Consider the following 14,203-nt stretch of genomic DNA (forward strand, 5'->3'; position numbering starts at 1 on the left):
GTAGTAGTGGTGGTAACAACAACAACAACAACAACCTGATTTAGGGACCAAGTTCAGGGCCAAACATTCAGTTTAAGAAACCCTTAAACTTTATGCAAGAAAATGTTTTTTCCTTGAAAATAAGGACTAAAAGATTTAGGGGGAAACCCTATAAAGAGCTTTATTATGGATGGATGAATGAACAAAAAAATATCCGTTAAATCTTGAATTGGCCTCTCCCTATTCAAGCTTCACGAAGCCACCACTTCCGCTTTTTCATTGCTTATCTCTCTTGCTGACCTAAAAATAAACCCCAAATAGTATTTTATCTATTCCCCCCACCCCCCTTCTTACAGGAATTACTGGGTCGGAACTCTGCTCCACGCGGAACGCTGTTCCTACGGTCAAAGTTTCCGCAGGGAATTGAAAGGCAACAGGACCACCTATTGCATCCATTGCTTCGGGACGTTCGGCCGCGCGCCGTCGCTGATTGGCTGCTGCTCCGATAGCTCCGCCCGGAGATGGGTTTGAAACGATGCGTCTTGATTGGACACAGCGGGGAGAGGGGGTGGGATGCTGTCACCCACTTCCGGGTATGTGATTACAATGATGGGGGTTGCAAGGTAGTTTGTATAAAATCGGAAAAGGGGGGGGGAGTTGATGGGGTGGATATATATTTTGGAGGGGGGCTCACAATTATAAATATGGGGAGGTGGTTATCCAAATCCGGGAAGATGGGAGGAGCTAGAATTGCTTTCCCCATTCTTGCATGTTTGGACTTTGGATTGCAATGCCCATTATCCACAGCAAGTGTAATAGCTGGATAGGTGTTTTTTTTTCTGTGGGTGTGTGTATGTACATATTTAGCAAGGAAAAATAAATCCTGGGAAAGAGATAAAATTGTTTTCCCAAGTCTTCCATGTTGGGCATTGGATTGCAATACCCATTATCCACAGCAAGTGTAATAATTGGGCATGATGGACAGACCCGTCCAAAACATGTAGAGCTTGGATAGGGGGTGTTTTTTTCTGTGGGTGGGTGTATGTTCATATTCAGCAAGAAAAAATAAATCCTGTAAAAGAGGTAGCATTGTTTTTCCAGGATTTCCATGTTGGGCATTGGATTGCAAGGCCCATTATCCACAGCAAGTGTAATAGCTGGACAGGGGATGTTTTTATGTGGTGTGTGTGTATGTTCATATTTAGCAAGGAAAAAGTAAATCCTGGAAGAAAGGTAGAGTTGTTTTCCCAAATTGTCCATATTGGGCATTGAATTGCAGTGCCCATTATCCACAGCATTTCTAGTAGCTGGGCATGATGGACAGGCCCATCCAAAACATGTAGAGCTTGCTGGTTGCAAAGAATAGGATAGGATAGGAATAGAATTTTATTGACCAAGTGTAATTGGACACACAAGGAATTTGTCTTTGGTGCAGATGCTCTCAGCGTACATAGAAGAAAAAGATACATTGGTCAAGAATCATGAGGTACATAGGGGGGTCATGGGGGGGGGGGTCAAATAAGCAATCAGAAGATGGTTTGGGAAATCCAGAACATTTAGCATCTCGAGTCATCCTTAATTATGTTTGCTTCAAAGAATCTCAGCATTTTCGTAATATTAACATAGCAGGCTTGCAGTTAGATTCTACTTTTTTCTTGGAAATAAAATCCAAGAGAATGTAATCGTGGTGATTTAATCCGGGACTATGTCAAAAAAAGATCAGGCTACAGTGGTACCTCTATCTAAGAATGCCTCTACTTACAAACTTTTCTAGATAAGAAACGGGTGTTCAAGATTTTTTTGCCTCTTCTCAAGAACCATTTTCCACTTACAAACCTGAGCCTCCGAAACTGTAACCAGAAAAGGCAGGGAGAAGCCTCCATGGGGCCTCTCTAGGAATCACCTGGGAGGAAACAGGGCCAGAAAAGGTGGGGAGAAGCCTCCGTGGGGCCTCTCTAGGAATCTCCTGGGAGGAAACAGAGCCGGAAAAGGCGGGGAGAAGCCTCAGTGGAGTTTCTCTAGGCATCTCCTGGAAGGAAACAGGGCCTCCACCCTCCCTGTGGTTTCCCCAATTGCACACATTATTTGCTTTTACGTTGATTCCTATGGGGAAAATTTTTCTACTTAAGAACCTGGTCACAGAACGAATTAAGTTCGTAAGTAGAGGTACCACTGTAGTTGAGGGATTCTCTTGAGTTCTAATTGCTGCTGGTCTGGGATGCTTAACAAGTAGACTCTTGCTGGGTCTTGAGTAATTTAATTTGGTTCCATCACTTCAAGCAAGTTCCAAAATATGTCAGCAATATTAACAATTGAATGGATGTATGGAAAATGGGCACACACAATTATGCATACGTGCCTTGACATGCAAAGTGAAAAATGGAAGATACAAGTAATATCTTCTCTATTCGATGAACCGTCTGTTGGGATGTTTCCTTCATCCAGCACAAGGTGGAGTAGATTGTCCAAACTCCCTAATTCTGAATTTACAACCTCCGTTTGTGGTTTCTAAAAGCTCTTGGGCCTTATTGGCATGGAACAGGAGGAGAGAACAGAACCTCTTGTGGCAAGACCGGTTGGGAAAACCCCCCTAAATTTAGCTTGCAAAAAAAGAAGGACTGGAATTTTTGTTTTGTTTCCCATGTAAGTAAAGCAATTCTGAATCATTATTCAGAATGATTCAGAATTGAATCATTTCTGAGTGATTGCTCGATCATTGCTCAATACTGGCAAGCACAGTCTGGTGTTGTTAAAATTAAAAATATTGTAGTTAGCAGACAGACAGCTTCCAGTACAGTGAATGAATGGCAAAAAAAAAAAAGAAAATTGCTTTTGGGGTCTGTCTGTCTGTTTATCTGTTGTGGTTGGCTCTGGCCCAGCTCCTGCCCTAGGCAATGGGGAGGTAGATGCAGGGGAAAATTCAACATGTCACAGGCCTGTGTTATTGCCGACAGAATCAGTTCAGAGTTTAGTTTCCTGGGACGAAGAAGGTGGGAGTGACTTGGCAGAGGGGGTCTTGGCACACAGCCCAGGCAGTCAATCTCCCTTATCTTCCGTTGATTCAGATGATGACATTTTGGACCCACGCAAGCGCAGAATTATGCTTAGAAGAGACCAAGTAAGAACATATTACAGGAAATAAGGGAGGCCACCTGTGTTTGGGTGGGGCTCCAGTAATTAGGACTGCTGCTATAAATAGCAGCATGTGGGTTTGGCGGTTGTGGAAGAATATCTGATCGGAGTTCATCAGGAATCTTGTATTGCTGGACATTGTTGCTTTTTCACACCTTTGAAACCAAAGCAGAGCAACCTGTGTGTGTCTCACTTTATTGGAAGAAGAAGGGGTGTGAAGTTTCTTCACAGTTGCTAGCTAAGTACTTAATGACTGCTTAAGGGAAATTGTACAGACTACCCGGTTGTTTTAGGAAGAGTGCTCTTTGCAATATGAAAAGAGTGCTTAGTTTATTTTGAATTTTGTGATAAAGGACATTGTTTTGAATTTTCAAACGTGTGTGTTTGAAATTTGTGCCCTTGAATTTTCGGGAGGCTCTTACCAGAGAGCCCGGCAGAACACTATCTATCTATCTATTATCTATCTATCTATCATTTATCTATCTATCTATCTATCTATCTATCTATCTATCTATCTATCTATCTATCTATCATCTGTCTGTCTATCTATCTATCTATCTATCTATCTATCTATTATCTATCATTTATCTATCTATCTATTATCTATCTATGTATCTATCTATCTATCTATCTATCTATCTATCTATCTATCATTTATCTGTCTGTCTGTCTATCTATCTATCTATCTATCTATTATCTATCATTTATCTGTCTGTCTGTCTGTCTATCTATATCTATCCATCTATCTATCTATTATCTATCTATCAATCTATCTATTATCTATCTATCTATCATCTGTCTGTCTGTCTATCTATCTATCCATCCATCCATTTATCGTCTGTCTGTCTGTCTGTCTGTCTGTCTGTCTGTCTGTCTGTCTGTCTGTCTGTCTGTCTATCTATCTATCTATCTATCTATCTATCTATCTATCTATCTATCTATCTATTCTCCTGTGGCGCCTTTTAGTCAGAGTTGACTTCTGCCAACTGTCTGGACCAATCCCTGCAGTTTTCTTGGCAAGATTTCAGAAACAGAGTTGGGAAAGAAAGACTGGCCCAACGTCACCCAGCTGGTTTTCTGCCTTAGGCAGAACTAGAACCCGTGGCCCTTCAAGTTTCTAGTCTGCTTCACCCACAGGGGTGAAATCCAGCAGTTTCTGACAGGCTCTGGAGAACCAGTAGTGGAAATTATGAGCAGTTTGGGGAAGCGGCAGCTGGCTGACCCCAGAGTGAGGTGGGAATGGAGATTTTGCAATATCCTTCCCCTGGAGAAGGGAAGAGAATGGAGATTTTGCAGTATCCTTGCCTACCAAGCCACGCCCACAGAACTGGTAGTTTTTTTTAAAAAGGGGATTTTACCTCTACCTTGAAATATTGCATTACGTTTTGGTTGCTATGATTTTAAAAAGATGTTGAGACTCTAGAAAGAGTGCAGAGAAGAGCAACAAAGATGATTAGGGGACATATGAAGAACGGTTGCAGGAACTGGGTATGTCTAGTTGAATGAAAAGAAGGACCAGGGGAGACATGATAGCAGCCCTCCAATATCTCAGGGGTTGCCACAAAGAAGGACTCAACCTATTCTCTAAAGCATCTGAGGGTAGAACAAGAAGCAATGGGTGGAAACTAAACAAGGAGAGAAGCAACTTAGAACTAAGGAGGAATTTCCTGACAGTCAGAACAATTAATCAGTGGAACAGAAGTTGCCTCCAGAAGTTGTGAATGCCCCAACACTGGAAGTTTGTATGAAGATTTCTTTATATTTGTATTTATTGGATTTGTATGCTGCCCCTCTCCGGAGACTCGGGGCGGCTAACAGCAATAATAAAACAGCATATAATAATAATCCAATACTAAAAACAGTTAAAAACCCATTATTATAAAAACCAAACATACATACAGACATACCATGCATAAAATTGTAAGGGCCTAGGGGGAAAGAGTATCTCAATTCCCCCATTCCAGGCGGCAGAGGTGGGTTTTAAGGAGCTTACGAAAGGCAAGGAGGGTGGGGGCAATTCTAATCTCTGGGGGGAGTTTGTTCCAGATGGCCAGGGCCGCCACAGAGAAGGCTCTTCCTCTGGGTCCCGCCAAGCAGCATTGTTTGGTTGACGGGACCCGGAGAAGATCCACTCTGTGGGACCTAACTGGTCGCTGGGATTTGTGCAGCAGAAGGCGGTCCCTGAGATAATCTGGTCCGGTGCCATGAAGGGCTTTATAGGTCATAACCAACACTTTGAATTGTGACTGGAAACTGATCAGCAACCAATGCAGACTGCGGAGTGTTGGTGTGACATGGCCATATTTGGGGAAGCCCATGATTGCTCTCGCAGCTGCATTCTGCATGATCTGAAGATGTTGGATAACCATTTGTCTGAAGCCGTGTAGGGTTTCCTGCCTAAGCAGGGGGTTGGACTAGAAGACCTCCAAGGCCCCTTCCAACTCTGTTCTCTTCTATCCATTCATGCTTGAAATAACAGGCATGCCTGTAACCTTACAGTGTGTGACTTGGGGGCTGGCTCTGCCCTGGTGTGCCACTTGTTAGCTTGGCCAGCTGCCATTTATCTATTTAAATCTTCTGGCCGTCGGGGTTAAAACTCCAGAGACCAGGATGGGCCACTGCTCTGCCATTGAAGCTTTTATTATTCCACAAGGTAGGGCCTTAACGATATTCATTTATTTATTTATTTATTGGATTTGTATGCCGCCCCTCTCCGGAGACTCGGGGCGGCTAACAGCGACAATAAAACAGTGTACAATAGTAATTTGATATTAGAAATGATTAAAAATCCATTAATATAAAAACCAAACATACATACAGACATACCATGCATAGAATTGTAAAGGCCTAGGGGGAAAGAGGATCTCAATTCCCCCATGCCTGGTGGCAGAGCTGGGTTTTAAGTTGCTTACGAAAGGCAAGGAGGGTGGGGGGTAGTTCTAATCTCTGGGGGGAGTTGGTTCCAGAGGGCCAGGGCCACCACAGAGAAGGCTCTTCCCCTGGGTCCCGCCAGGCGACATTGTTTGGTTGACGGGACCCGGAGAAGACCCACTCTGTGGGACCTAACTGGTCGCTGGGATTCGTGCAGCAGAAGGCGGTCCCTGAGATAATCTGGTCTGATGCTATGAAGGGCTTTATAGGTCATAACCAACACTTTGAATTGTGACCGGAAATTGATCGGCAACCAATGCAGACTGCGGAGTGTTGGTGTAACATGGGCATATTTGGGAAAGCCCATGATTGCTCTCGCAGCTGCGTTCTGCACGATCTGAAGTTTCCGAACATTCATGACGATATCACTGGACCTTAGACTTAGACGAGAAGGTCTTGACATTTTCTTGCTCATCTCCTTTCTCGGTTTCCCAGTTAGGATTTATTTATTTATAACTTATCAGGAAAGACTTAATGGACTCAATCTGTAGAGTCTGGAGGACAGAAGGGAAAGGGGGGACATGATCGAAACAGTTCAATATGTTCAAGGGTTAAATAAGGTTCAGGAGGGAAGTGTTTTTAATAGGAAAGTGAATCCAAGAACAAGGGGGCACAATCTGAGGTTAGCTGGGGGAAAGATCAGAAGCAACGTGAGAAAATATTATTTTACTGAAAGATTAGTAGATGCTTGGAACAAACTTCCAGCAGACGTGGTTGGCGAATCCACAGGAATTGAATTGAAACATGCCTGGGATAAACATATATATCCATCCTAAGATAAAATACAATATAAGGGCAGACTAGATGGACCCTGAGTATATATATAACCATATATAACCAATAAAAACTATTTTAAAAACCCAAATAAGTAATTAACATACAACGATTAAAACCCTGACTTGACTTGGCGCTGGATTTAGTTGCAGCAAACCACTTTGCAGAATCAGGCGGCCCCAAGTACAGTAAAACATTTTGTCTGACTCCGGATTCGGCAGCTTGTCTCGAGTGGACGCAACGGATGGCCAGGTGGTCTTGGCATCTTCTCCACTTTGATTTACTCAGCATGTGTGCATGGGTTTGGCCCAGAGCTTGCTTGATAATGTGATGACCAGGTTGTGAAATTGGCTCCCAGGCTCTTAAACCTTCCAGCATGAACTCAACGCATGTTTGATCGCCCAGAATTCAATTCAGAAGCTGCTGTTGTTTGATTTTCACCGTATTTTTTGGACTATGAGATGCACCGGTGTATAAGAGGCATCAAGATTTCAAAGAAATACAGTGATACCTCTACTTACGAACTTAATTCATTCCGTGACCAGGTTCTTAAGTAGAAAAGTTTGTAAGAAGAAGCAATTTTTCCCATAGGAATCAATGTAAAAGCAAATAATGTTGGGGAAACCACAGAGAGGGTGAAGGCCCTGTTTCCTCCCGGGAGATTCCTAGAGAGGCCCCATGGAGGCTTCTCCCTGCCTTTTCTGGCCGTTTCCTCCCAGGAGATTCCTAGAGAGGCCCCACGGAGGATTCTCCCCACCTTTTCCAGCCCTGTTTCCTCCCAGGAGATTCCTAGAGAGGCCCCACGGAGGCTTCTCTCCACCTTTTCCAGCCCTGTTTCCTCCCAGGAGATTCCTAGAGAGGCCCCACAGAGGCTTCTCCCTGCCTTTTCCGGTTACGCTTTCAGAGGCTTGGATTTATAAGTGGAAAATGGTTCTTGAGAATTGGAAAAAATCTTGGAACACCTGTTTTTAACCTAGAAAAGTTCGTAAGTACAGGTGTTCTTAGGTAGAGGTACCACTGTATTTTATTTCCTAAACACTCTTTATATGGACAGCTTTGTTTAACGACTGGCATTCCAGTTGCATAGACAAAAAAAGCTAAGGGGGTTTTGCAGACAAAATCGATTAGTAACAATGGCTACTCATAAACTGGCTTCGTAGCGTTCACACACAAACAAAACTTAAATGTGGGTTTGAACAAATCGCTTGTATGGTTTCTCTGATCCATAGCCTGGACAGAACACTGGCTGGGGAATTCCGCAGGTTGACGTTCATCCATCTTGAAAGTTGACAAGGGTGGGAATCCCTGATTTCAAAGGCTTAGCAATCCATCTATTTCAACGTGCCTTTTCATTCCTTTCTTCGCCCTCCAGGAAAAACCAAAAGCTCATGGATTTCACCACTGGAATCCTCCTTCCGCTGCTTTTCAGCGGCGCAGGGATCTTCACTCTCTTACGACTCATCAGAAGAAGGCGGGCCAGGGCCTATCTGAAGGACGCGGTTGTGGTGATCACCGGAGCCACTTCCGGACTGGGGAAAGGTAAGGGTTTTCTCCTAAAATTTGATATGGCAAAGAACAAGGACGCACAGTGGTACCTCTACTTAAGAACTTAATTCATTCTGTGACCAGGTTCTTAAGTTGAAAAGTTTGTAAGAAGAAGCAATTTTCCCCATAGGAATCAGTGTAAAAGCAAATAAGGCGTGCGATTGGGGAAACCACAGGGAGGGTGGAGGCCCTGTTTCTACCCAGGAGGTTCCTAGAGAGGCCCCACGGAGGCTTCTCCCCGCCTTTTCCGGCTTTGTTTCCTCCCAGGAGATTCTTAGAGAGGCCTCATGGAGGCTTCTCCCCACCTTTTCCAGCTTTGTTTCCTCCCAGGAGATTTCTAGAGGCCCCACGGAGGCTTCTCCCCACCTTTTCTGGCTTTGTTTCCTCCAAGGAGATTCCTAGAGAGGCCTCATGGATGATTCTCCCTGCCTTTTCCGGGTTTGTTTCCTCCCAGGAGATTCCTAGAGAGGCCCCACGGAGGCTTCTCCCTGCCTTTTCCGGTTACAGTTTCGGAGGCTCGGGTTTGTAAGTGGAAACTGGTTCTTGAGAAGAGGCAAAAAAATCTTGAACACCCGGTTCTTATCTAGAAAAGTTCGTAAGTAGAGGCATTTTTAGGTAGAGGTACCACTGTGTCTCCTGCTTTCCCCTAGTTAGAGCTGCACAGCTGACTAAACACATGTTTGGCTCGTTTGTAGCTTAGCAAGTCAAGTCAACCCAGCCAATGGCGGCTAAACTAACAAACCAGAGAGCAGACTATGGCTTAGCACAGGATGGGAACCAAGTCTGTGCATTGCATTGAGAGGCAAGAATCCAAAATAATTGGGAAAGAGGTGGAGGGGGGGGGGGAGAGAATGTTTTGCAAACAAACTTTTATTCAACTCTTAGCATTTAGCAGTCATCCTTTCTTTAAAAAAATATATGCTGATTTTTTTTCTTTTGGAGACCGATGCAAAAATTAGGTCACTATTTCCCCAGGATATTTACCTTCTTAAACACCTACCTAAGCATGGCAATATACACTTTTGTGCCTTCATAAAATAACCTGTTTATTTTTGTCAAGAAAAAAGGAGTGCTATCGCTCCATCTAGCAGGACTAAACAACTGCATCAATTAAAAACATCGTTGAGGGAGGGGGCAGGCTGGCTCCAGTGGGATTCATCCAGAATGGCCAATAGAAAAAGCTTGCAAAAATACGGTAATTTGGTAGTCCTCAGTTTACGACCGCAATTGAGCCTCCAAATTTCTGTTGACAAATGGTCGTAAGTCCCTTTTCTTCAGTGCTGTTCTAACTTTCAAACGTCACTAAACAAACTATTGTAAGTCAAGGACTTCCTATCATCCACCACTTCTAAAGCAGCGGAATAGAGATTTTGCAGTATCCTTCCCCTGCAATGGGAGGGAATCAAGATTTGCAGTATCCTTCCCCTGCAGTGGGGAAGGAATTGAGATTTTGCAGTATCCTTCCCCTGCAGTGGGGAAGGAATTGAGATTTGGCAGTATCCTTCCCCTGGAGTGGGGAAGGAATGGAGATTTTGCAGTATCCTTCCCCTGGAGTGGGGAAGGAATGGAGATTTTGCAGTATTCTTCCCCTGGAGTGGGGAATGAATGGAGATTTTGCAGTATCCTTCCCCTGGAGTGGGGAAGGAATGGAGATTTTGCAGTATCCTTCCCCAGGAGTGGGGAAGGAATGGAGATTTTGCAGTATTCTTCCCCTGGGGTGGGGAAGGAATGGAGATTTTGCAGTATCCTTCCCCTGGAGTGGGGAATGAATTGAGATTTTGCAGTATCCTTCCCCTGGAGTGGGGAAGGAATGGAGATTTTGCAGTATCCTTCCCCTGGAGTGGGGAAGGAATGGAGATTTTGCAGTATCCTTCCCCTAGAGTGGGGAAGGAATGGAGATTTTGCAGTATTCTTCCCCTGGGGTGGGGAAGGAATGGAGATTTTGCAGTATCCTTCCCCTGGAGTGGGGAATGAATTGAGATTTTGCAGTATCCTTCCCCTAGAGTGGGGAAGGAATGGAGATTTTGCAGTATCCTTCCCCTGGAGTGGGGAAGGAATGGAGATTTTGCAGTATCCTTCCCATGGAGTGGGGAATGAATTGAGATTTTGCAGTATCCTTCCCCTGGAGTGGGGAAGGAATGGAGATTTTGCAGTATCCTTCCCCTGGAGTGGGGAATGAATTGAGATTTTGCAGTATCCTTCCCCTGGAGTGGGGAAGGAATTGAGATTTTGCAGTATCCTTCCCCAGGAGTGGGGAAGGAATTGAGATTTTGCAGTATCCTTCCCCTGGAGTGGGGAAGGAATGGAGATTTTGCAGTATCCTTCCCCAGGAGTGGGAAAGGAATGGAGATTTTGCAGTATCCTTCCCCTGGAGTGGGGAAGGAATGGAGATTTTGCAGTATCCTTCCCCAGGAGTGGGAAAGGAATGGAGATTTTGCAGTATCCTTCCCCTGGAGTGGGGAAGGAATGGAGATTTTGCAGTATCCTTCCCCAGGAGTGGGGAAGGAATGGAGATTTTGCAGTATTCTTCCCCTGGGGTGGGGAAGGAATGGAGATTTTGCAGTATCCTTCCCCTGGAGTGGGGAATGAATTGAGATTTTGCAGTATCCTTCCCCTAGAGTGGGGAAGGAATGGAGATTTTGCAGTATCCTTCCCCTGGAGTGGGGAAGGAATGGAGATTTTGCAGTATCCTTCCCCTGGAGTGGGGAAGGAATGGAGATTTTGCAGTATCCTTCCCCTGGAGTGGGGAAGGAATGGAGATTTTGCAGTATCCTTCCCCTGGAGTGGGGAAGGAATGGAGATTTTGCAGTATCCTTCCCCTGGGGTGGGGAAGGAATGGAGATTTTGCAGTATCCTTCCCCTGGAGTGGGGAAGGAATTGAGATTTTGCAGTATCGTTCCCCTGGAGTGGGGAAGGAATGGAGATTTTGCAGGATCCTTCCCCTGCAGTGGGGAAGGGATGGAGATTTTGCAGTATCCTTCCCCTGGAGTGGGGAAGGAATTGAGATTTTGCAGTATCCTTCCCCTGCAGTGGGGAAGGCATGGAGATTTTGCAGTATCCTTCCCCTGCCACACCCACCAAGCCACGCTCATGGAACTGGTAGTTTAAAAATTTGGATTTCACCACCGTTCTTTAGGGGCATCCGGTTGGATGCGCATCCTAGGCTTACAATCAAACAGGCACTCTCTCTCTCCCTGTTTTCTTCCTGGCCAGAATGCGCCAAAGCTTTCCACGCCGCGGGATCCCAGTTGGTGCTGTGTGGCCGAAGTCGAGAGAGGCTTCAGGATGTTCTCCAGGAGTTATCGGCTGGCGCTGAGCCCTTCAAAAACGTGAGTAGTGGCGGAGGAGGAGGCAAGAGGCAAGTTGGGGAATTGATATTGTTTATTATCCGCAGGATACAAAGATATAACAATGTTGATATACATGATACTACTGAGAAAGAAACATTAGGACAGGGGATGGAAGGCACGCTGGTGCACTTATGCACGCCCCTTACTGACCTCTTAGGAATTGGGAAAGGTCAACAGTGGATAGCCTAAGGCAGGGATCCCCAAACTTTTTACACAGGGGGCCAGTTCACTGTCCCTCAGACTGTTGGAGAGCCAGACTATAAAAAAAAACTATGAACAAATCCCTATGCACACTGCACATACCTTATTTTAAAGTAAAAAAATGGGAATGTACTATTTAGAGGGGGGGAGAAGTCTGAAATTCATATATGTTTGTTTTGTTTTTAATTTTCTTTTGTTAACATCTGATTGTAGGTTTTCTTGGCTTATAGAAAAATGTATAAAGAAAAAAGGAAGCACTTTGGCATAATGGTTAAGTTAGAATATAATTGGTGTACTTTTTGAAGGAACATTAAGGAGGGAATTTAATTAAAAGAAAATGAATGTAACTGGATGACAAAATTAGAAAAAAAACTTTTGCAACTTTTTTGATGATTGATATTAGTTACTAACAAAATACCGCATTTTATTCATAGAAAATTAGATGGAACACTGTGTTGTGTCACTCACCCACGGGCTGGATAAATGGCCTCAGCGGGCCACATGCGGCCCGTGGGCCGTAGTTTGGGGACCGCTGGTCTAAGGGTAAAGGTTTGGGGGTTTGGTGATGATACTACAGAGTCTGGTAGTGAGTTCCATGCATCAACTACTGGGTTACTAAAGTTGTATTTCCTGCAGTCCAGTTTGGAGCGTTTTACCCCACCCCTCCCTCCCCCAATTTCATAGGGCCGCAAACATCACACTGTGGTTTTTGATCTCTCGGATATCAAAGCGGTAGTGAGTGCCGCGAAGGAGATTTTGAGCTGCGTGGATCATGTCGATATTTTAATCAACAACGCTGGGATCAGCTACCGGGGCTGCATAACGGAGACCGCGATCGAGGTGGACCGGAGAGTGATGGAAACCAATTATTTTGGCCCGGTTGCTTTGACGAAAGGTAAGGCTCAGGACGTTGGTTTTCCATTTCCAAGGTGAGAAAGGATGATAAATAAATAAATCAGATCCGAGCAGTGTATCAAAATCATGAATTAAATTTTTTAAAAATGGGAAGAATAGAAGAGAGACAAAATGCAGGTTACCCTGGTGGGATTTGAAAATGCCAAATTGCAGGCAGCCAGCAGTCAGAATTAGCCTGCAATACTGCACTCTGACCACTGTGTGGCCACCACAGCTCATATTTATACAGTGATACCTTGTCTTACAAACTTAATTGGTTCCGGGACAAGGTTCGTAAGGTGAAAAGTTTGTAAGACGAAACAATGTTTCCCATAGGAATCAATGGAAAAGCGATTAATGCGTGCAAGCCCAAAATTCACCCCTTTTGCCAGCCGAAGCACCCAGTTTTGCACTGCTGGGATTCCCCTGAGGCTCCTCTCTATGGGAAACCCCACCTCTGGAGTTCCGTGATTTTGCGATGCTGCAGGGGAATCCCAGCATTGCAAAAATGAGCGCTTCGCTGGCAACGGAAGTCTGGAGGTGGGGTTTCCCAGTGAAGGGAGCATCAGTGAAATCGCAGCATTGCAAAAATACCAAAGTCCTCGAAACCCCACCTCCGGACCTCTGTGTTTTTGCGATGCTGTGATTTCACTGAGGCTCCCCTCGCTGGGAAACCCCACCTCTGGACTTATGTTGCCAGTGAAGCGCCCGTTTTTGCGCTGCTGGGATTTCCCTGCTGGGATTCCCCTGCAGCATCACAAAAACATGGAAGTCCGGAGGTGGGGGTTTCCCATGGAGGGGAGCCTCAGGGGAATCCCAGCAGCGCAAAAACGGCTGCTTCCCTGGCAATGTAAGTCCGGAGGCGGGGCATCCCAGTGGTGGCGGTGGGTTTGTAAGGTGAAAATAGTTTGTAAGAAGAGACAAAAAAGTCTTAAACCCCGCGTTTGTATCTCGAAAAGTTTGTATGACGAAGGTTTGTAAGATGAGGTATCACTGTATTTGCATTTATGCATTTAGGACAGTCGATCGCATGATCCCAAACTCGGGACCGTTCCAGCGGGCTTTCAACTGGGAAAGCCGGTTGCAGCCAAACTTGTTTAGGGACCATACAACTCACTTAGCAACTATGTGCAAAATGGGGTCCAAACCAGGCAACCGGATGGCTGCCTCGCTCAGCAATGGAAACGTCGCTCCCGATGCTCGTCGTAAGTCGAGGAATACCTGCGGTTATTATTGAAGGCCTTAATTTTTCTTTCCTCACCCATCCTAGCGCTCCTGCCTGCCATGATCCAGAGGAGGAAAGGGCACATCGTAGCCATCAGCAGCCTGCAAGGCAAAATCAGCATTCCTTTCCGTTCAGCGTGTAAGTCCTTCTCTGTGGCGGCCCCGGCCCTCTG

The 14,203-nt window shown here is 45.1% G+C and overlaps 1 protein-coding gene across 3 annotated transcripts in view; it reads left to right on the forward strand.

Annotated features, from left to right (window-relative positions):
- Nucleotides 1-516: 516 nt before the first annotated feature.
- LOC139172692 (dehydrogenase/reductase SDR family member 7B-like) overlaps nt 517-14,203 on the forward strand; it is a 20,242-nt gene continuing 6,555 nt past the window's right edge. Inside the window, exons 1-5 of one of the 3 annotated variants that reach the window (XM_070761929.1) lie at nt 517-572; nt 8,189-8,355; nt 11,575-11,690; nt 12,597-12,807; nt 14,077-14,169. In XM_070761929.1, the coding sequence (XP_070618030.1) occupies nt 553-572; nt 8,189-8,355; nt 11,575-11,690; nt 12,597-12,807; nt 14,077-14,169 (607 nt within the window). In that variant the 5' untranslated portion in view covers nt 517-552. Of the gene's footprint in view, nt 603-1,412; nt 1,466-8,188; nt 8,356-11,574; nt 11,691-12,596; nt 12,808-14,076; nt 14,170-14,203 lie in introns of those variants that run through there. The other 2 variants (XM_070761930.1, XM_070761931.1) reach the window with 2 other exon arrangements.

The sequence above is a fragment of the Erythrolamprus reginae genome, chromosome 9, assembly GCF_031021105.1.
Source record: "Erythrolamprus reginae isolate rEryReg1 chromosome 9, rEryReg1.hap1, whole genome shotgun sequence".
NCBI lineage: Eukaryota > Metazoa > Chordata > Lepidosauria > Squamata > Dipsadidae > Erythrolamprus > Erythrolamprus reginae.